General features: G+C 38.6%; 1 protein-coding gene across 10 annotated transcripts in view; it reads left to right on the top strand.

The window, feature by feature from the left end:
• SLO2 (slowpoke 2) overlaps nt 1–22,137 on the top strand; it is a 388,893-nt gene that overhangs the window by 124,561 nt on the left and 242,195 nt on the right. For all 10 annotated transcript variants that reach the window (XM_083135590.1, XM_083135592.1, XM_083135594.1 and 7 more), the window contains exon 3: nt 7,370–7,552. In XM_083135590.1, the coding sequence (XP_082991716.1) occupies nt 7,371–7,552 (182 nt within the window). In that variant the 5' untranslated portion in view covers nt 7,370. The remainder of the gene's footprint in view (nt 1–7,369; nt 7,553–22,137) is intronic.

The raw sequence follows: 22,137 nt of genomic DNA, 5'->3' as shown, positions 1-22,137 counted from the left end.
TTAGACTGTGCGGTAATATTGTCGGTAACTTTTCGCCGACATCCTTCTCCAGGTTGTTGTCCGACAGTATGTTCCCTGCTGTGGTATTGTCATCGCTTTCGTACAGTCACCGGCAAAAAAATGGGACACCTACATCCTGAAATACTCGCTTCTCTGCAAGGTGTTATGTGTGTTGCCTAACTCTCCGGCGATGAAAGGATTTCAATGGCAATTTCTACCACTGCCGTACAACGAAGCGAGTATTTCAGGATGTATGCGTCCCATTTTTATTGCCGGTGACTGTACATGTTGTCTACATCTACCGACAATCTTCTGAACTGCTAGTGTTGCTAACTAAGGTTATATTTGGTATGATTAGATATTTTTTTACTTCGCTTTTCTGCCACTTTTGGTTAATCGCGAAGATAAGATTGAGTGATAATATGATAAAGGGACACTCACAAAGAGCACCCATACTCTGGCCGGAATTCGAACTGGGACCCCTGGCGTCGTAGCGGGCTATGCATAAAATTATTTGTCACAAAAATGCCACTTTTCTCACTTCCCCCATAAAATTACTATTCCCAAGATCGTCAGGCATTGCATGTGACCAATGTTAGTCAAAAGCAACAAATTAGCATGGTATCTGTTACGAAACTTCGAATTATAATCCTAGGGGAGGGGGTTATGCACATCTCTTGTCTCCAGAAATTAGTATTGTGAAAAAAAATCACTCTGACTTTCCTCATTAATTAATTTTTGAACTTCCTGTATAGTGATGCGGTCACACACTTCAATAGACTAAATAGGCAAGGTAAAATACAACCTTAGTGACAATGAAGTTCGACCAGTCACAAATATAGGAGTGCGTTGTGAAAGAAGGAGAACACATGCATATGCTGAACATATTTTATTCAGCAGGCTACATGGAACAAAGGAAAACATAAATTTCCGCTGCAACGCAGCAATGTATGGTGTCCACACAAAATAAAACATTTTCGTCCATCTACACGTGCCATTGAAGTTCGACCACTGTTAGAGGGGATCCTGTTTACCATGATGTGACGCCGCCCCGTCGGCGAATAACTGTGGCAAAGCGTCGGGGCATGCTGCGGACAAGTCGTTCAAGGTATTCCACATCGATGATGCGGTGCCATTCCTCCTGCAGGCAGGCGATAAGAGCAGCCACTGTCGTGGGTCCCCTCTGTTGCACACGTCGCTTAAGAACACGCCACACATTCTCAATGGGCGAGAGGTCGGGACTCGATGGTGGCCATGGCAGAGTTCGCACGTGATGGCGAGTCAACCATTCTCTTGTCAGCCGCGCTGTATGAGGCCTGGCATTGTCGTGTTGAAAGATGAGACGCCGCCTGTGGAACAGGTGCCTTCGCACTGTGGGAAGATGCCGCTCCAGTATGCATGTATAGGCGTGTGCATTCACAATGCCCTCACAGACGTGTAGTGGGCCAACCCCAGATGCCGTCATGCATCCCCCTACCATCACTGACGCAGGTTTCTGTACCCGTCGTGCATTACATTTTGCTTCATTCTGTTCCTCCTTCCGACAAATGACTGTTTTCCGTATTTTCCCGTACACAACATTGAAAATGGATTCGTACGTCCACAAAACCCTGTTCCACTGCCGAAATGTCCATCCCCGGCACATTCGTGCCCACCGTAGTCGATTGCCTTTGTTCAACATGGAAAGGAAGGGTTTACGTTTCGCCTTGTACACTCGGTAACCGCATCGCTGTAGGTAACGGCGAATGGTTCTGGTTGACACTTCAATGTGAAAGCGTTCTCGAGTCCACAGTCGTAATTCGGCCACAGAAACATGATTGTTGGTCTGGATATAGCGCCTAAATATCCGTAGGTCACGCACGCTCAGCAGGCGTTTTCGACCGGGGGCCTTACCTGGCTCTGTAGTACCCGTATTTTGGTGGTGTTTGATGATGCAGTAGACGGTTGACTTGGGTAAGTTCAGTTGGCGCCCTATTTCCCGTTCACTGAGTCCATCCCGTTGCAACTCCACCACTCTTCTCCTCACGGTGTTGTCAATAGGTTTGCCCCTGGCCATGGTGATGATGCACTGCGGTTCCTCGATGCACAGCACGCGCTTATATACGGCGGACTCCCTTATAGTGTCCGTGTCGTCATGCTTCCGTCGAATGCGCCACTATCTGTAATTTTCCGTATGGGTCTGGTGCCTGGTCGAAGTTCAATGTCACGCGTATAGTTCCCCGTTTTCGTTCTTTACGTGACCTTGGGTGCAACATGCTGGGATCACGATTCTTGCCTGCTCACACGCCTCCTCTTACACACATGCGTCACTTCTCCGGTTCACCCATTCCACCGCCTATGCCTCTGTGCATTTAATCACGTATTCCTTTCTGGTCGAACTTCATTGTCACCAAGGTTGTATTAATAAAATATGCCTAAGGACGAGGCTTCAAGTTGCAGAAAACCAGGCGTAAATATCAATAACTGTTTTCAAGTTATGGTTGATGAATGCTAGGGGTGAGCGACTTTTGAAACACACTGTATTTTCACGAATGTACTAGAAATTAAGGCTCTATGTAGAAGACGTGCTACAATATGCACTAATGTGGATGATTTTGGAGGCACCATAACGTCGTCAACATACAATAATAGTGTTGGCAGTCACGTTGGCGTATGAGTGCCATGGGGAAAGCTCACGGCTAACACCCCACAGTTCATGATCATGCAAACTGAGTTAAGAGTAGCTCAGTTGATACCACACGTTGACAACAATCATCCATGTAGCACTGTAAAAGAAGATAAAAAGAAGGCGGGGCTAGTTAGATCCCCTCTCCACGCGCATAACTTAATAAGGTTTGGAGTCAGCGGCCGCTTGCGCTCCAATCATCTCATTGCAGAAATTGAATTATGGCCCTCTTACATCACGGGCATCAAAAGCCACTTGGCTTAAGCAACCCTTCTTCTTAGGCAATCCGCTTCGCATCGCATGGTGGAGAGTTTGCATACATTTCAGGAGACGTCAGTCTTCTGTAAATGGCTAGAATTGTTCTACTTTATGCCACTCGCCTGTCTCAAAGTGCTTTCTAAGTTCGTCTCGTGCACAGATAGGCTTATCAGGACTGGACCTGCACAGAAACTGCACAAACTAATAGCTAAATTAGGCTTCCTCACGTACAGTCCCCGGCAAAAAAAAAATGGGACACCTGCATCCTGAAATGCTCGCTTCCCTGCAAGGCGTCATGTGTGTTGCCTTTTTTGACACTGAATATGCAATATAAAGATATTTCAAGGTATCCCTGCAGAATGAAATCGATCGTCCTTGATAATTCTTAAGTTTATAAAGGCAACTTGACCCTGGGAAATGGTATAAATAGGCCAAAAATGATGTCATTGGAAATTCTAGCCGCACATCTAAAAGCTTAAATTGCCCTTCTTGTGTAGTTCAGTAGGATTAAGTAACACCCTGAATCACGTTTCGATTCATATCCACGATATTAGTAATTCACTAAAGTCTTAATACCCGGTTGGTATGATTTTTGTTGTTTTGTAAAACCCCGCCTCACCTACCAAAAGTACTGTGGGAATATACAGCTTTGTAAAGTCTTTTATCTTTAAATTCTCCCAGAGAACTACAACTTAAGCTTCAGAATTCGTCCTCTGGTTGACCAAAGCAGTAATATACGACTTTGTAAGGTCAGAGGCCAATGCCCGCCATCTCATCTGCGGGTTATTGCCCCATTCGTCTCTTTTATGGTGTGCTCGTATGTCTTTCTTGTTTTGATAGAGGGAGACTCTGTTTCTCGGTACCTTTTTCGAGGGAATTAAGGGCATGTGTCAACCTGCAACAGCTGATTTTTACACTACTAAAGGGAAGAGCAACGCCCTATAAGACGTATTTGTATTTTTATAGTATGTTTTAGTTACAGAGGAAACTCGTGTTGTGTGAATTGTAATCTACAGTCAGATGGTAGTTGTATTAGAAGAAGGTGCCCACTGTTTCATTTACCTATGAGATAATTGGTACATGCGTTTGTAATAGATGTCAAATGGGTTTTCTCTCTGTGCATAGTCTACCATTTTGTTTCTTCGGTTTTGTGTCATGATCAAAAGCGTGTTGAGAGTTCCAATTGAAGGGGAAAAATAGAGGTATGCAACCCGAAACACACGTCACGTTGTCATATTGCATAGCATGCAAGGGTTTATGTTTTAGAGCGTTTTTCTCTTCCACTTGTCATGGTTTCGTCTTTGTTTATTGCCTGGATACAGCTTCAGTGAGCCGCGTTACCGTGGAAGGGGTAGAATGTATGTAGAATATTTTCGGTTAGAGCGCTAAAAAAATGAAGTCGCTTTATCAAAGCTATCTTCCCGAGAGTTGTCACGTCGAATAGAATCAGAAGTGCACCAATTTGTCTGGTACTGTCGGTTGACTGGCGCTACGAACCCAGGGGTCCCGGGTTCGATTCCCGGTCTTTGTGTGTGTGAATGTACATTCGCTCTTCCATTAATTTACAACCATTACCACATTCTTATTACTTAAATCAAGGGTCACGGGTCCGAATCCCTACCTGGGCATGGGTGTTCTTTGTGAGTGTGTCTTAATCAACTTCATCATAACATCATTCATCCTCATCTTCACGATTCGCCAAAAGTGGCAGAAAATAAACCAAATCAATCAATCAATCAATCAATCAATCAATCCTATTACTTAAACGTCTATTCTATCAGCTTCAGTATTGCCTTGTGTAGATACAGTAATTGCAGATACGTTGAGTGAACGTATGCTTATAATTTGAATGGCTTTGCATGATAATTTTAGTTCAAAGTTCTTTATTATGCATTAAGACATATGTATGTTGTATACTTTGTATCGCTTGTATTTTTGCATGGGTAGATTTTAAATATATATTTACTTTAGAAACTTAAAATACATATACAATTAGTTTTACAGTATTTAATTTCCAAGAAAAGTAAGCAGTAAATAATATATGCCAATACTTAATATAAGACAAAAATGAACGCATATGTTTTGTCCAAATGTCATATAGCATTTTCCTTACGTATGTAGCCAGTTCCTTAATTTTTTATTGTCTATAATTTTTTTCTATCTAAATGTTGTTTTTTCACATCTTATTTTTCCCTCTAACAATCTCCTCTTATCGTTATGCTAGGGCAAGTCGGGATTTAAATCTCATTTTATTTGTATCCTTCTCTCCTGTATCTTTTTAATCTAATCTGTCTCCTCTTTACACGCCTCAAACTGTACTCCTCATCAAAAAATGCAGGGATTAATATCAAGATATCCGTTATGAAAAACTAGGAAATGTTATAACATTTAATTAATATTGTTATAAATGAAATGTCGCTCTCGCGTTACGCCTTTCATTTTCATCGCCACGGTTATTTATATGGCTAAATTAGAAGGCAGCGGCTGGCCGTGGGCGTGGTCTAAGGATTAGGGCATTGTCCGATATCGAATTAACATTGATTTCCTATATTTAGGTTCACCGAGTTTCCATAATCTTACTGGAAGCCTTATTCTGGGAAGTTTCGTACAAAATGCCCGTTTCTTTCTTGAAAATTCAAAACATACTAACACATCCTGTTGTCTGGATTACAACAAATGCATTCAAACCAATTTTCCATTTCTTCACAGTGTCAGTGGATTGAAAAAGTTTAACCAGGCAGAAAGGTAACCATACGGGCAGTAAACAAAATCAGCGGCTCGGTAAATAAATTTAACCACACCGTAAATGAAATTAGCCCGTCCGTATAAATAAAGACACGTGAATGCAGTTACTCGGACAATGAACGAATTTATGTGTGGAATTAACCTTCCGAATATAGGGAGATAACTAGTGGCTTGTCTATGGATTCTGCCAAAGGGGTAGGGGAATGGTTTCTTTTCTTTCCCAGTAGCTGCATTATATCACATTCAAGAATCTGAAGGTTTTTTTTAACACATGTGGTTGCAACCCTACATGTTACTACTCCCTTCCAGGCACGCCACTGAAATTGATATTTTCGAACAGTAGATAAAATTAGATTAGTGTGTAATTAACTGCTCAACATATCAAACTCAAATTAAGCAGAGAAATTAGCAAAATAAGGTAGGTGATTAAGAAGTGATCGAAATTAACCAGATGAATAAAATTAACCTATCAGCCACTATTATTAACAATTCCTACGATAAATAGGACAACCCTATCGAATGTTGGACAGTACAATGCAAAGTATCATGATAAATATTTATTATCTTTCTTTAATAACCTACATTTTATACTCAGATAGGTTAATTGGGACTGGACCTACAGCTTAAAGTGGGATATGATCCATTGTGTGCCTCCATAGGGACCCCTTGATTACAAGATCACTACGACGTCCGATCATTGTAACGAAAGGGAACTTTAAAATATTCTTCTTTCACAATTCTATATCATTTATAATGTTTTCCTCTGGTTCCTTTATGGACGATCTACACTAAATGTTTCCTTCTCCTTCAGTGACACGTGTGCATGCATGATAGACCTTTCTGTCCCTTGACACTTATTGTACAGACACGGACACTTCTGGCTTGTAACTGCCATTTTCAATGGTATCCTTACAATTAAGAAGTGTTTGTCACTGTTCCTGTTTATACAAAACTGGCAATTGCACACTTTATCAACCAGTATTAGCTTTCATTTGCTATTTGTAGAATTTATGAATGTCTGAAGGCTGGAGTAATATGCTTATGTCCGAGTATCGTACCATGAAGTGCGATATTGACATCATATTCCTTTAATGTCTTGTGTAGTCAACAACAAAGATATTTGTACACAAGGAGTTCATCATTGACTTTGTTTTATAAAATATGCTGTTGCAAAGCAGACAGCGGTGCAGATTCAATGCATTAATATTGGTACAGTGGGATGCACAAGTATTGCCACTTGAATCCTACATTTTTTTAAGGACTAATATTTTTACGTATGCTGGTGGAAAATTTGTCAGGAGCATGTTTGGCATTTTGTTTTCATTCTTGACACTCTCATTGCGTAAAACAATAGAATAAACGTGGTGGTGGACAATTTGTTTGGTAATATTTACACATCCCACTGTACAATTTCATTTGATACAAGTAAGTTGTGCATTCAACTAAAGAATATGAGATCGGTGTACACAAATCTTTGTGGTTGGCTGTAGAAAAACACATATACACATCTTTTTGTTTTGTACGTACAATATAGCCACTAGAAAACACTTTGTATATAGCCACACTGAACTTCAGCTTTCAGGGGGAAAAAAACAAGTATGGCGTACAACATAAAGGCTTGCTTACATGTTAAAGATAAAATCCTTCCCTTTTCGTAGCTTTGAGGATGACGAAATTGTTCTCTTTGTTTTCTGCACATAGAATGTCAGTCTTCTTCTTCCGTCTCCACAACCTGCGAAGGGAGGAGGAAGAAAGAAAGAAGAGGAAAGGCATGAGGCGAGGAAGATGCACCAACGCCCTCACGTTGGCGCCAAGTCGACTCTTTGAGAAAGCTCCACTAACGCCATCTGACAGCTTGGACGAAATTGCATCGCAAATACCCAGGTTGATTCTTGTCTTGGTTTCTTTATTCTCATATTTCTAGCTTCAGCACCCGTGCCTGTTTCACATCTATCCTCTCTATATATTTGCTTATACTTTTCGTGGATCTGTTGATAAATTTTCGTGAGAATTGACCACGCTTTATTCAGTGCACAATTGTCACAATTTGTTTCATGTCTTGTGTGTACCGATTCCTTAGAAAGAAGGAAAACACATAAAAATTGCCTAACTGCCAGCTGATGATATCTCGCTTGATCAGTAACGTGCTGATACCTCTGGAACATGCACAGTAGTTCCATCTCCTGGTGTTTTTTTCATTATTAAACTTCGCAGTGATACCTTAACTGACGTTATTATAATGTAAACTTTCCGTTGGGTACTGTGTACATAAAAGTACAATTAATATAACTTTGATGTCATGTATCACAGTACAAATAACTCTGATTTTCAGATATGTCAAAAGTGATTTTTTAGTTTCATCAGCAGTGTGACTAAACGTAGAAGGTAAAGTCCTAAAGTGGGGTGGGTGTCCAATTTCACCTCTAGGGATAAATTTCAACCTATGCTGTTAAATTCTATATTGTTTGGATATTATAAAGTTAAGTTGATATTATTTTTTTTATTTTGCAAATTTTAAGATGTATGGCGTCATCAAAATACAATTAATATGGCAGATGCTAAATTATAAATCGATACAAAATATTGTTGACCGTTTCTTTTCTCCTTGTTGCTTAGAAAGAAATTTTTAAAATGCTCTAGAAAAGACGTTTCTGTTTGCAGATTTTTTTTTTGTAAATCCTCTCTGGGAAAAGATATAAAAGTGTTATGTGAAGCATCACGTAAATATTTTCTTGTTTGTATATTAAAAATTATAGTGTATGATATTAGAAGTTCAATATTACTGAGATGTTTGAACGCAATTACAACACTAGAAGTCAGATACGGGGACGGGTTCTCCCAGAGACACTATCATGAAAATGGCAGATGGAGAAATCTTACATTCTGAACATAAAAGTGTAATTCTATTTCATATTTTTCACCACATATTCGTTTAACTTTTAAAGAAAGTTTTTAAGCACATGTTTCATGCCTACGATTCGTATTGATGCTCACTTTTGTGACTACTTTGTTGAATATCTGTCGACTGCCACGACTTGCAGCTGGTAAACATGATAAAGGAAATCAGAAAAGTTTAATTATGTTCTTTGACAAGGAGATATCCACACGTTGCAGTAATTAATAATGCTCGTTTCTTTATTCGAGACTATTTTGTACAAAAGTAATTGGAAAGACATCTCCGTTTCCATGGAGACGATTGCCTACCGTAGCGAGAATAAAATCCGTGCACCAGAGCAGCCTGCTTCCTCCATCTTCCGGAGAACTTTGAAAGCTCTTCCTGGGGTCTGGCTTTTCAGATGTCTTTTATTCTCGTACTCCATTGTATGTTTCTCGGCAATAGGAAACAGTGTATACATCATCAACCCATATTTGAGAACGCACATTTGGGTTCATCTTTACTGTGTAGTATTTTCAGTGCGTCATATCACTTTACAGCAACACGTGTTTCTTTAATTATTTATTAAACAGTTCTAAAATTGCATAATATCTAATTACAAAGATTTGCAGAAATATCATACTAACCCAGGCGCAGATCCGCGGGGACGGCGATAGGGGCGATCGCTCCTCCAAACTGCTATTTTTTCAATATATTTTGAAGACTCAAAATGTTCTGTCTTATTCCAACGTTTAGCAGGCTCTAGAATATTGTTTAACGTTTGATTTTTTTTGGTACTTGGGACTAATCCCGACGAAGATGAGTAATGATATGTTGAAATTGGTGACATAAAGAACATCAACAGTGATAACCACTTCGTTACCGAGGTCACCCTTTGATATAAGAGGTTTTTGTTTTGTTTGTTTATTCACTTCACCGTTGCAATTGGAGGAATTATGATAACGATATATAATAATAACTATCTACTTCAGCCCTGAACCCCCATTTTTGCAAAATAACACCCTAATCTCTCAAAACATGGAAGACAGCTTACTTCCTGTTTACAATACTATATATTGTTTACGTAAACCAGTGCAAGTGTAGGTTAGAATTGATTCTCGATATGGAACCCGACTGTAATTCGTCCCTCCCCACTGTAACTTCTGGATCCGCCATTGTACTAACCTAGATTTAAGATAAAATGGGGTTAATACCATGAAGATCTTGAGTTACTTTTGTTTTATAGGTTAACTTCGCCATCTTAAATTTGGGAATTTATTAGCATTAGTGTAGAAACTACAATGTATACTACACCGTAGCTTCGTGGTTAACTATATAAGGTTTGCGTATCCTTGAAGGAAGAAAATGTTCCATTTAGAATTGGCAAACTGCTTCCATTACATGCTTAATTCAGCGTAAGTTCTTCATACAATACTAACAGTTCATTGGCCGTGGAATGCGGAAATCAAATCTTATTTTTTATAGTTCTTTTTTTACAGTTTTATTCCAAATTAGGCACGGGCACGCATTTCAAATGAATTGTATACAAGTTCATAAAGCTTCTTCTACATATGAATATTGCATTATGATTGCTTCTTTCTTTGTTTGTATATTTTGTTTCTTGCATTTTGAAATAACATAGTTAACCGTCCTCTATTGTTCTTGGATTCTCTTGAATGAATTATGGAACTTCATGAGGAATTGAAAAGTATATAATTATTAATTAATTAAGCCATTGTTCTTTCTTCCTTTTGTTTTAAATATTTTACTTTATCAGGATATAAAACGCTCGTAGCGTTTATATAGTCGCCACTGTTTTCACATTATCTGTACAGGAGTTTCAATTGTGTGCGAACTAGTAAAATAACAACCAATATCATAACTTAAAATTTTAAGAATTCTCCAAAGCTCTGACTGTCAATTAATATTAAAGCAGTATCCAAGAGATTTGAGAAAGGAATATAAAATTCAAAACGCCCTCGCATATATTTTTTTTGCAAATATGGCAGTAAAATTTATTGTAGACCAGTCATATCTATTTTCAGCTCTTCGTCTTACAGAACTTAGGTTCTCTTAAACCTCATTGGTCAGAATTAACATGCAATTGCTCTCTTTCCGGTCCGCGCTTGAATAACGTAGCAATAGCTCAGGATAGCGAGATTTGTCATCGTCAAGTATATATAAAATCCATTCTACCCTGGCAAAACCCAGAGCACGCTAGGTTATTTTAAGCACACTGTGGCTAATAATACATCAGTTTGCGCTATTTACGATTTCAACGAGCCTGCAGCGAAGCAAGAGTTCTGCGACTGTTTTAAATCAGAAGTTGATTGTAGATGTTAATAGCAAAAGTGAGTCATCGACTTTTCGCTCAATCGTTTAGACACTTTGGATGAATATATTATTTACAAGCTAGTATCACATTTCTCCCTTAAAGATTTACAATGCTAACGCAAAGCAGTGTTGGTGATATCTACTCCTACTCTTTATAAATATGCCATTCAAAGGTGTCGTTGCTGTTCATGTAATTTTCTATCCGAATATTATCTCTCAAAATTCCCTTAATATTTCTGAAAATTTTACATTATGAAGAGTTTATTGTATGATTTTTATTCCTTTTATGAGATACTTTAAATCTTAGGACTACAGAATTTATCCTTACAGAGAATTCATTAAATATAGTTATTATTGTAATGTTTAACATTATCATTAATAAAGGATTTCATTGCTATCGTAAGTTGAGTATCATCATAATGGGATTCATTAGCGTTATTTTTTCAAATGTCAAAATGCACGCAGAAATAAAACGCAGTGGCAAAATGTTTAATGTTAGTTGAAAGAGAATTGTTTGCTCTACAAGATAGTGTGTTATGTTTTTTAATGTTATTGATTTTTGTGTATTTTCAGATCATCAAAATGGAATGTGAAGTGGACAGGACGGAGCATTTTCGAAACCGTTTGCTTTTTGCATTTAATCGAGGTGTTAAGGCCGCCAAAGCTGCTCGTGAGATTTGTGTTGTGTATGGAGAAGGAGCAATGCCTCAAAGTACTGCCCGCCGTTGGTTTTCGCGCTTCGAAAATGGGAATTTTGACCTTATGGACGGATCACACACCGGTCGACCAATTGAGTTCGATGAAGCACCTTCTGCACGAAAATCCACATCAAACGGCCAGAGAATTGGCGGAGCAGATGGATTGTGACCAAAAAACTGTGGTGAACCACCTTCACTGTTTGTGACCATGTGTTGCGCGATATCGATCGAGCAAACTGGCGGCGATTGTGGAGCGTTCATGTTTGTTGTTTTCGCTCAAAGTTTGTGGCACCCAAGCGCCGAGTTTCTGAACCTTGCCCATTGAGTGAATGTGGTTCACCACAGTTTTTTGGTCACAATCCATATGCTCCGCCAATTTTCTGGCCGTTTGACGTGGATTTTCGTGCAGAAGGTGATTCAAAACATCTTCATCGAACTCAATTGGTCGACCGATGTGTGAGCCTTAACACCTCGATTAAATGCAAAAAGCAAACGGTGTCGAAAATGCTCCGTTTTCCCCACTTGACACACCATTTTGATGATCTGAAAATACAAAAAATCAATAACATTAAAAAATCATAACACACTATCTTGTAGAGCAAACAATTCTCTTTCAACTAACATAAAACATTTTGCCAATGCGTTTTATTTCTGCGTGCATTTTGACATTTGAAAAAAATGCTCATGAATTATTGCTCAACCCAATAGATGGTGAAAAATATCACAAAGTATGTAAAGCATGTTAAGTGAGTTCCAACAATTTTCATTCGATACGTATCAGATGCAGTCTTTTGTATTGTTGCGAAAAAAAATGTTTCTCAATGCATCTAAGAAAATCATAACGAACGATAAATTACATATATATTTTGTAAACTGTCGTAGTTTTAGTTGTAATTTGCTTATTCATCTTCGGGTAAGCTTAATTTATAGTTATTTTTAGAGAAACTGCCTTTAATTTAGAAGAAACCTCCAATACACTAGTTCCTTGAGAAGATAACATTGAGAAGTTTATTTCTGTTTCCAAACAGAATTTTCTTGAAGGATAATTCGCAAATTTCATTATATAAGGTGGAGGTTTTGTAATAATTGCTAAAGGTGTCGTGATGGTAGGAGAATGTGTTGTTATTTCTGCAGAAATTGGTCCTTCTCCGTAGTCTATGGTTGGAATTGTTATTCCTTGAAGTACAGAGCCTCATGCGGAAGATTTTACAGTTGTTTTTACAGGAGTGAGATATTTAGAAACAGTACACCCAGCAGTATTTTATATTATCCTCGTAGCTTTTCCTGTTGGTCTAATGCATGCAACAACATTGTGCCTTAAACACATCTTCATCTATCCGGTCCTTACTTTCTGAATGTGCCTCGTATATACATAAAAGCTTTGAAGGGTTTGGTTACGAATACATATATTACGCATAACGTGTATAGAATATCAATGTTTAAAAATACAATAATGGTGCTGTAAATAATGCATCATGAGTAGTCATTGATACGTTTACTACTACGTAACGCAAGGAAGTATAAACGTAAGGATGAGGCAAGATAATTCACGTTCATTTACCTGCGTGGTGATGGGATGAATTTTATATGGATCTCAAAATACTTGGACCTTAAATCGTGACGTAAGGCCAGGAATAATGACCGGAAACTGGCGCAATGCCAGCGTAGGGAAGCTGGACCAGGGACATCGATAATGTTTCACTACGCTAGTTAAAAATTTAGAAAGGAACAAAAAAGAACTGGAGAATCAAAGGGAAATTCTAGTGCGAGCGGCTCCGAACTTTAATCGTTTCGAAACAGTTGACGGACATCAATCGATTCTGAAAGCGCCGATGCTTCTGACCTGTTCAATGTTTCATTGTCCCTCCGCTTACAGGGTGCCACAAATGTAACGTGGTCGATCGCTGGCTTCACAAAACGAAGATGATTTTTTGTAGATTTTCTCGACAACTGGATGTTCACTTGTACCCTACCCTTTCAAGTAAAGTTTGGTACTATTAAATTCTTGTGAAAGCATCTTTTTAGTGCATGAATAGTGCAGTGAAAGTAAATTTTTATCTCCTGAATATCGGGAATAATTCAAACAATGCTAAATTTTAGCAGTGATGTTCAGAATGTTACCCAGTATTTGAAAGTGGAGGCCAGTTTTCGCTTTTCAGTTCATAATTAATTAACCACTCGAGATACTGGAAATTTGTAATTAGTAATTAGTAATTCTGTGTCACACGTTTTGCGGGAAACTATGAATCTCGCTGGTAGATCAAAATTAACTTTGATTTGTTATTACTGTGATTATATTTAATAACAAAACTATGTTGGGGCACTAATAACCTAACTGGATATATGTGAGGAGGGGCGGGGGTAATATGAATTGTTGGTTAAAGATGAAGTTTATGTACGCATAGTCATTGGTATATTCTGATTAGTTTGCTAGGGCTTCGCCTATGGCGCAGTGGTAGCGTCGTTGCCTTGTAATCAAGGGGTCCCGGGTTCGATACACAAGTGGTTCGGATCCCATTTTAAACTGTAGGTCCAGTCTCGATTAGCCTTTCTCTGCATAAAGTGGACTTAAAACAAAAAAATAAATCAATCAACGATTAGTTTTCTTTAGCTATTTTCTATGCTCTTTTAAAAAGCTTCAGTGGGAGAATCTCAGGGAGGGTGCATCTTCAATGGGTGGGAGAAGATGAGCTCTAGCCCACCCTTAAGTAATCTTGTCTTACTCTCCACCTATTTCAAATACCCTGATGTAAAAATTTCACAACCATTTCTCGTAGATGAAGAATCACACACGAATGGATAAGAAAGGGAGAAATTGATGCGAGTGTAGAGAAATGTGATTCAGAAATAGAAATGAAAACAGAGATAGACACAAGAACAGGCTCTAGCCTTATAATCAAGGCGTCCCAGGTTCGACACTCGGTGGAGACACACACAGAGGAAAGAAAGTCCGTTCGAACTAACAAAGAACTGGCAACCAAATAAGTAGAGGTAATTAGAGAGTTCTGAGCCCTCAATTGAGGCTCGAATCATCATTTGAGGCTCAGTGTTGCCAACTCCTTACCCGAAAAAATCACCAAGGTTTTTGGGGTAACCTAACCTAAAGCATGGAGCTGGCAACCTTTTTCTCGCCCGAAAGTAAAGCTCGGTGGGGGGCTCGCCTTGATGGTTTGCTCTTGTAAGGCATAAACCCCCCCCTATTTTGTTACAGTTTTGTTAACATCTTACTCGAAAAAAATCACCAAGGTTTTTTGTCTAAGCTAACCTAAAGCAAGGAGCTGGCAACGTTGCTTGAGGCTTGCCTTACAGTACAGGTGGCCCGGTTCTAAGCCATTATTTGAGGCTCGAATCATTATTTGAGGCTCGTTGTAGCTTTTTATGATGTATATTTTAAGGACACAGAGTTGGCAACACTGTGGGGGGCTTACTGTAGCCTGTTATGAGGGGGTCTATTGTTTTCTGTTTACATCTGGCAATACTGCCGTAGATTTTTTGACAGTGTTGTTAACCTACTGGGTTTTTCACTGTAAATTTTCATCAAAGGACCTGAGGGGTCCACGTATTTTTTATGTCAAGACTCGTCGGTGTTACCTACCCACTCTACAAAAATTCCACTATATGATCTTTCACAGGCTAAGCTAACCTACAAATAGGAGTTGGCAGCACTGACTTATAAACCCACTGGGTTCTCTTGGCATGTTTTTTCATGATGTGTTGCTAGGCTATTGAGCATCTTGGCGTATACAATGTATATCCTATCCGCGACGGAGACCGTGGACCTGGACACCATGGGAGAACTTTTAGGTTTCGAGAACAACCACCCAAAACTCGAAGCTGGCATCAAGCACGTAGCAACCAACATTCCTAAATTCACCTAACCTAACCTAACCTAACCTAACCTAACCTAACACATAACCTAACCTAACCTAACCTAACCTAACCTAACACATAACCTAACCTAACCTAACCTAACCTAACCTAACCTAACACATAACCTAACCTAACCTAACACATAACCTAACCTAACCTAACCTAACCTAACACATAACCTAACCTAACCTAACCTAACCTAACACATAACCTAACCTAACCTAACCTAACCTAACCCACTGGGTTCTCTTGGCATGTTTTTTCATGATGTGTTGCTAGGCTATTGAGCAACTTGGCGTATACAATGTATATATTTTGAGAGGGGGTTATAGTTTTTTATGCTGTACGAATACTGGAAGTTTGACAGTGACAACCAACAGAGTAAATAAACCTACATCCAAAAACTGGCAACACTAGTTTCTGACAGTGAATTTGAAATAAAATATTAAACAAAATACATGAGTAAGCACTGTGGGTACAAATAGTACCAGTGTTATGCCCCCAACTCCAACTGGACAACTGGGGAAAATAATTGTACAACAATTTGTACCTAATTGTACAATACTTGTACCTAATTGTACAACATATACACAGACATAAAAGAGAGAGCCTTCCCGTAACTTACTTCATGTACAATTTATATGATTTTACAACTGTGAAAAGAAAACATATGTGTTCTGTATGCACACATTTATTCTTATTTTTTGAAGTTGAATGAAAGCACATGTTTTTACGCTCTCGTAATACTAACCTTGCTCCACTGATTTTAAATTGCTTCCATCCGCTTTTTTTTTCTGTGTTATTTCCGCATGCACGCAACATTCGCTTTCAATAGGCAGAATAATAAAAAGCACATGTGAATATTTGCGTGTGTTCATGTTATATGACGACTGAGTAAAAAAATAATGTTGACTCCCCGAAAGATAAAAGTTCCTAGTTCGACATCAGATGCATGCAAATTTTATGTTTTGCTCTCCAAAAATCTTGATTTTATGTTTGTGCTATTTGTCATACAGCAGAGGAGGAGAAGAGGGGAGGGAGGGGAGAAGAGGGGAGGGAGGGGAGGGGATACTATTAGCGCCATCTATTAGCAAACAATAGAAATAAGAAGTAAGTCAAACTTTTTCAACACCCAAAAATTTTAAACGTCCTTGCGTAGTAATACGATCTAGCTGAAGATGTTTGAAAGAGTACTCTTAGTCGACGAAGCATCAGTTCGTACCGAGCTCCGCTCTTCGCGTGAGAAGGCTTAGTTATCGAACTGTCCGAGTTAGCTAGGGCCGTATACGGTTTGCTAGTGTTGTGTTAGTTCTTTTTCCTTCCGAGTGCAAGCGAGGTTTTGACTACAATTACCGTGAGCCAGTGAAGATACGATGAAATAGTTCACGATGAATACACAAAGAGAAAACACCTTGAAATTTGTTTTCCGTGAGGTCAAAACGCGACCTACGTCATTGGATTTTCATCGTTGGTTTCATGATGTCTACCAAGTGCCTACGAACCAAGTGCTCAGTTTTGAAATAGATTACTTTCGTAAGTGTTTGTACGTGAAATTTGCGACAAAAGTGGTAGGAGAAAGGTTACTAAATGATTTTGGTGCTGAGGTAATCTACAGTGACGTAGATGGTGATCATAAAGTTGAAGTAGAATGGGCCCACCAGCGGCATGTAATCGTCAGAATCCATGTAGTCCCAATTGAATTAAGTGCAGAAGTGATAAGTCGTGTTATGAGGTCTTATGGGGAAGTGTTAAAAATTGAAGACGAGACATACTCTGTAGATCACATTTACCCTACTCGAACTGGACGTGTCTTGATTAAAATGATACTACGTAAACCCATACCCTCATATGTAACAATGAATGGAGACTCTTATTGGGTAACATACCCTGGGCAGGTGCGTACGTGCCTCGCGTGTTCGGGGGAGGATCATGTAGTTGCTCAGTGCCCTAAGCGTCGATCCTCAGGGAACCAGCCCCGCAGGGGTCCGGTTAATATACCCGTTGACAATGTACCGATGGTATATGAACCAACTGTGCTACCCGTACGGACTAAACCAAGAGATTCAGCTCCGTTAGTTGCAGTCCCAGCGTCAGGAAATAGCAATGGAGGGAACACGGATAGCCCCAGAATCACCGACGAGGAGACAGGTACCAGACAGGAAGTTAGTGAGAAGAATGCACCAACAGAAAGGGAAGAGATGGAGCAGCCAACATTGACCATTTCAGAGGAGATGCATCACATACCCCCGCCCCCACCCCCAAGTGCTTTGTTCCCGGAGGCAGAATTCCCCGTAGTTACCTCTCCTAGGAAATCACGGTCAAGATCTGTATCAAGGTTACGGTCAGTGGCGGAAGAGTCCATGGTGCTACGTAGAAAGAAGAAGAAAAATAATGAATGCGTAAGTTCCACAAAAGTTCATAACGAATTTAGAGTAGAACCTGGTACCCCAAAACAAGATGTTTCAAAGGGTAGTTTAACAAGTCATTCAGGAAATGTAATTAAAGAGAAACCTTCGACGAGTAACAAACTTACCCCCGATTTATTTAGTGGAAAGCATAGTTAATGCATTCTAGGCAGAAATTAGAGTTTAGTAATGTTGAAGAATGTAAGTAAGTTTAGTTTTCTTTTGTGGACAGTTCTAATCAGGCAATTAGGAAAAATACTTACTTTAGTGTAATTGAGCATCAAAAATGCACATTTACGTGGTATTCTTATATTCAGTTTATTATAACTTCATATTGTGCATGAATTACAGTACTCGTCTGTGTACCCTTAATATCAATGGGATCTTGACTCCAGTGAAATGCAAATTGCTTGCGGACTTTGTCCGAATTCACTCGATTGACATTTTATACTTGCAGGAAGTTTGTATTGTAGATTTTAACTTCTTGTATGGGTACGAGGCTATTGTAAACTTGGGGACAAGCGGGAGAGGGACCGCAATTTTAATTAAAAGTGGTATAGAAATACAAAATGTAAAGAAATTAGTCGATGGGAGGGGAATTAGTTTTCAAAGTCAACACTATACTTTTGTTAATATCTACGCCCCCTCAGGACAGCAAAACAGATGGAAAAGGGAACAATTTTATCAGACTGACATAGTATACTTACTTCCAAATAATGATTCGTGTATAATCCTAGGTGGTGATTTTAATCAAGTTCTGCGATCATGTGATTGTGTAGGCAAGTTTCAAAATAGTTTAGCATTAACGACCTTAATCAGCGATTTACAGCTGAAGGATATATGGACCGAAAAACGAAAGGACATAGTGTTTACCTATTTCAATAACAAAGCAGGTTCTAGATTGGACAGATTCTATACACTTGGTCATACTATAAAATATGTGACGACAATAGATGCTTTGCCGGTACCTTTTTCAGATCATATAGCAATCAGAATGAGTATTAATCTACAAGAATCTAAATTAGTTTGGGGTCCGTCCTATTGGAAAATGAACTCTGCCCTACTTCACCAGCCTAATGTTAATGATATGTTTGAAGAAAAATGGAAGTATTGGTGCCGGCAACAAAAAAACTATACTGATTACAATACGTGGTGGGTAAAATACGTAAAACCTCGAATAAAATCCTATTTTCAATGGCTAGGGAAAGAGAGTGCACGTGACCGGAACTTAATGTTGAACTTCTATTACCAATGTTTACATGAGTTATGTATGCGACCTGACGTCATCGAACAATATCCACAGATACAAAAATACAAAGCACAAATCCTTACGTTGCAACGGCATCATTTGGAGGGTATAAAGATAAGAGCTACTCATGCGTCATCCTTGCAAGATGAACGAACCTCTTTATTTCACTATGTACAAACACAAAAACAAAAGAGAGCTCTTTTGATAAACAATATTGTCGATTCTGGCGGAGATACACATAGAACTCAACAAGGTATATCACAGGCGTTTTACACGTATTATAATAATTTGTATACTGGTAAAGAAGTAGATCAATTGGCTGTACAACAATTGCTCACCTCGGTAAATACATTTTTGACGGACGAAGACAGAACTTTGTTAGATAGTGACGTCACCGTCGATGAGGTGTATGAAGCATTGCGTACTTGTAACGTTAAGCGCACTCCTGGGAACGATGGCATAGGCTACCAATTTTATATACGTTTTTTTGATATTATAAAACATGAATTGGTCAAGATAATACAAGATGCTTTTCGAAACAAATGCGTGCTTCAAAATGAAGGTATAATTGTACTGATTGCCAAAAAAACGCGTCCGAGTGCAGTGACTGACTTTAGGCCCATTACTTTGTTAAACTGTGATTATAAGATTATGGCCAAAGTCTTGGCTAATAGACTGAAACCTATATTATCTTCCTTACTCAGTTCACAGCAAACATGTGTCAGTAAAACTCAAAATATATTTTCAACGGTGGCGGGTATACGTGATGTCATATCTTATTATGAAATGCAACAAACATCAGCTTGTGTACTATCCTTTGATTTTACAAAAGCTTTTGACCTTGTAATTCACCAATATTTGTTTGAAGTACTTCGAGCCTATCGCTTCAGTGAAGCTTTTATATCTGTTTTGCAAAGTTTCTATAGAAAGGCAACCTCCCGTCTTCTTATCAATGGATTCGTGACTCCTGCAATACACGTGACGAGATCCATTCGCCAGGGGTGCCCCTTGAGTATGCTTCTCTTCGCTTTGACCTTGGACCCGCTACTCCGATATATTCAGTGCCGAGCCCCACCCGCAGCGAGTGCTTTCCTTGAAACGCAAGTGTTTACATTCGCAGACGATTTATCAGCTTGTGTAACAACAACGAACCAGCTTCAAAATATACTCAATGCAATGTGTTTGTATTGTTCTGCCAGCGGAGCGGAAGTAAACATGACAAAATCAAAAGCTTTACCTGTTGGCAACTGGAAGCAAGAAAATCCGGACATAGGGATACAATATGTAAACGAACTCAAAATACTGGGCATTACTTTTCATACTCTCGAATCCAAAATGCTGGATCTAAACTGGACGAAAATTGTAAGTGAAATCAGGTTACAGTGCTATCAAATGAGAGGTAGACAACTCAATTTAATTCAGCGTGTTTGGTTCCTACACACTTTTATTTTTAGTAAATTAAATTATGTCGCTCAAGTGTTGCCAATCACACAGCAATATCTCCGACAAATAAAGTCTGCTGTGGGATGGTTCATGTGGTACGGACATTTTTTTCGGGTACCTTTCCCGATCATGTGCCAAACACAAATGACAGGTGGTCTAGAACTATGGAATATTGAAAATAAATGTAAGTCGCTATTTTTAGCTAGAAATTATAAATTGTACTTAAGCGAACAGTCGATTACATCAATGTGGTTGCGTATATTTACCGATACGTTGCCACCGCAAAATCCACCCAACTTGTCTCAACTAACAAAGCACCTTATGTATGTACGAATTTTTGTACAAGAATGGAGTTATGTGGAGTTTCCCATGGATTTGAAGGAGAATACTTTGTCCAAATATTTGTATGAACATTTTCAACGACAACTTATCTTGCAGCAGAGTCGAATAGAGAAAAAATTTCCTAATGTTATTTGGTCAAATGTATGGCAAAATCTCCACAAGCCTTTCCTTGACACGGACATACGAAGTTTGTGGTATACCCTGGTGCATGATCTCGTCCCAACAAATGTTCGACTAAATGAAATAAAAAGATTACCAACAAATGAGTGTAGACAATGTGGAGAGGTGGATACAAATGAACATCGCCTCACTACATGTAAAGGAATTCCAGAAATTTGGGCCTTTCTCATTATGTGCCTTGCCAAAATATGTCGTATATCGCCAAAATGCTTTCAAGCAAAAATATGTATATTACCAGACTTCAAACATTTCCCTGTGAAGAAACAAAATGCTATTGTGTGGCTAATAGCACATACAATATACTATATATATAGCAAAAAGTTTGAACCAAATATCACAATATATACAATGTATCTTAAAAGATCTAGATGGAAACAATCAAAAAAACAAAATGTCAGATTGTCACAATATTTTGGTAAATATCTGGATGTAATGTAATTGTATGTATACATGTAGGAAAAAAATCCATTGATGTAAAAAGAATAGTGAAATAAAAAAAAAAAAAAAAAAAAAAAGCTAATTGCTAGGGCCCTTATATTACTAAAATATCCTTTAATTTGCATATTTCTCATACCGCCATATGTTGTTCTATTTGACTTCTTCCAAAAAAATGCTAATTAGCGAGAGTTAATTAAGCAAGGCAAGTAAAAGAAGCAAAATAGAACAGCATATGGCGGCGTGAAAATATGTAAAAAATTCGATTCAGAGGTGGATCGAATTAAAGTTGGGGGATATTTTGCATTTTTTCCCTATAATGTACAAAACATTTACCGTACATAATCTTTTCTATTTACAACAGTATAAAATAAAAGCAATGTGTGACAATATCCATATTAATTAGGAAAGTATGTTGTATGCTAGGTTAGCTAATTGTGTTTTTTACAGTTTTACTGTATAGAGGGAAGATGGAAAAAGAGAGCTCTACGGAAACTGACGCTCTTAACAATATTGTACGCCCGTGAAAATTATATATAAATAAGACTTAAGCGTATTATCTGCTTTCATGTCAGATTTTACCAACCTGTGAGCTGTAGTGTTTAGGTGACAAGCGACCTGCTCAAATATGATACTGT

This window comes from Lepisma saccharinum, chromosome 14 (genome assembly GCF_977018435.1).
Source record: "Lepisma saccharinum chromosome 14, izLepSacc3.1, whole genome shotgun sequence".
In the NCBI taxonomy this organism is placed as follows: domain Eukaryota; kingdom Metazoa; phylum Arthropoda; class Insecta; order Zygentoma; family Lepismatidae; genus Lepisma; species Lepisma saccharinum.
This window is presented reverse-complemented; position numbering and strand designations above follow the sequence as displayed.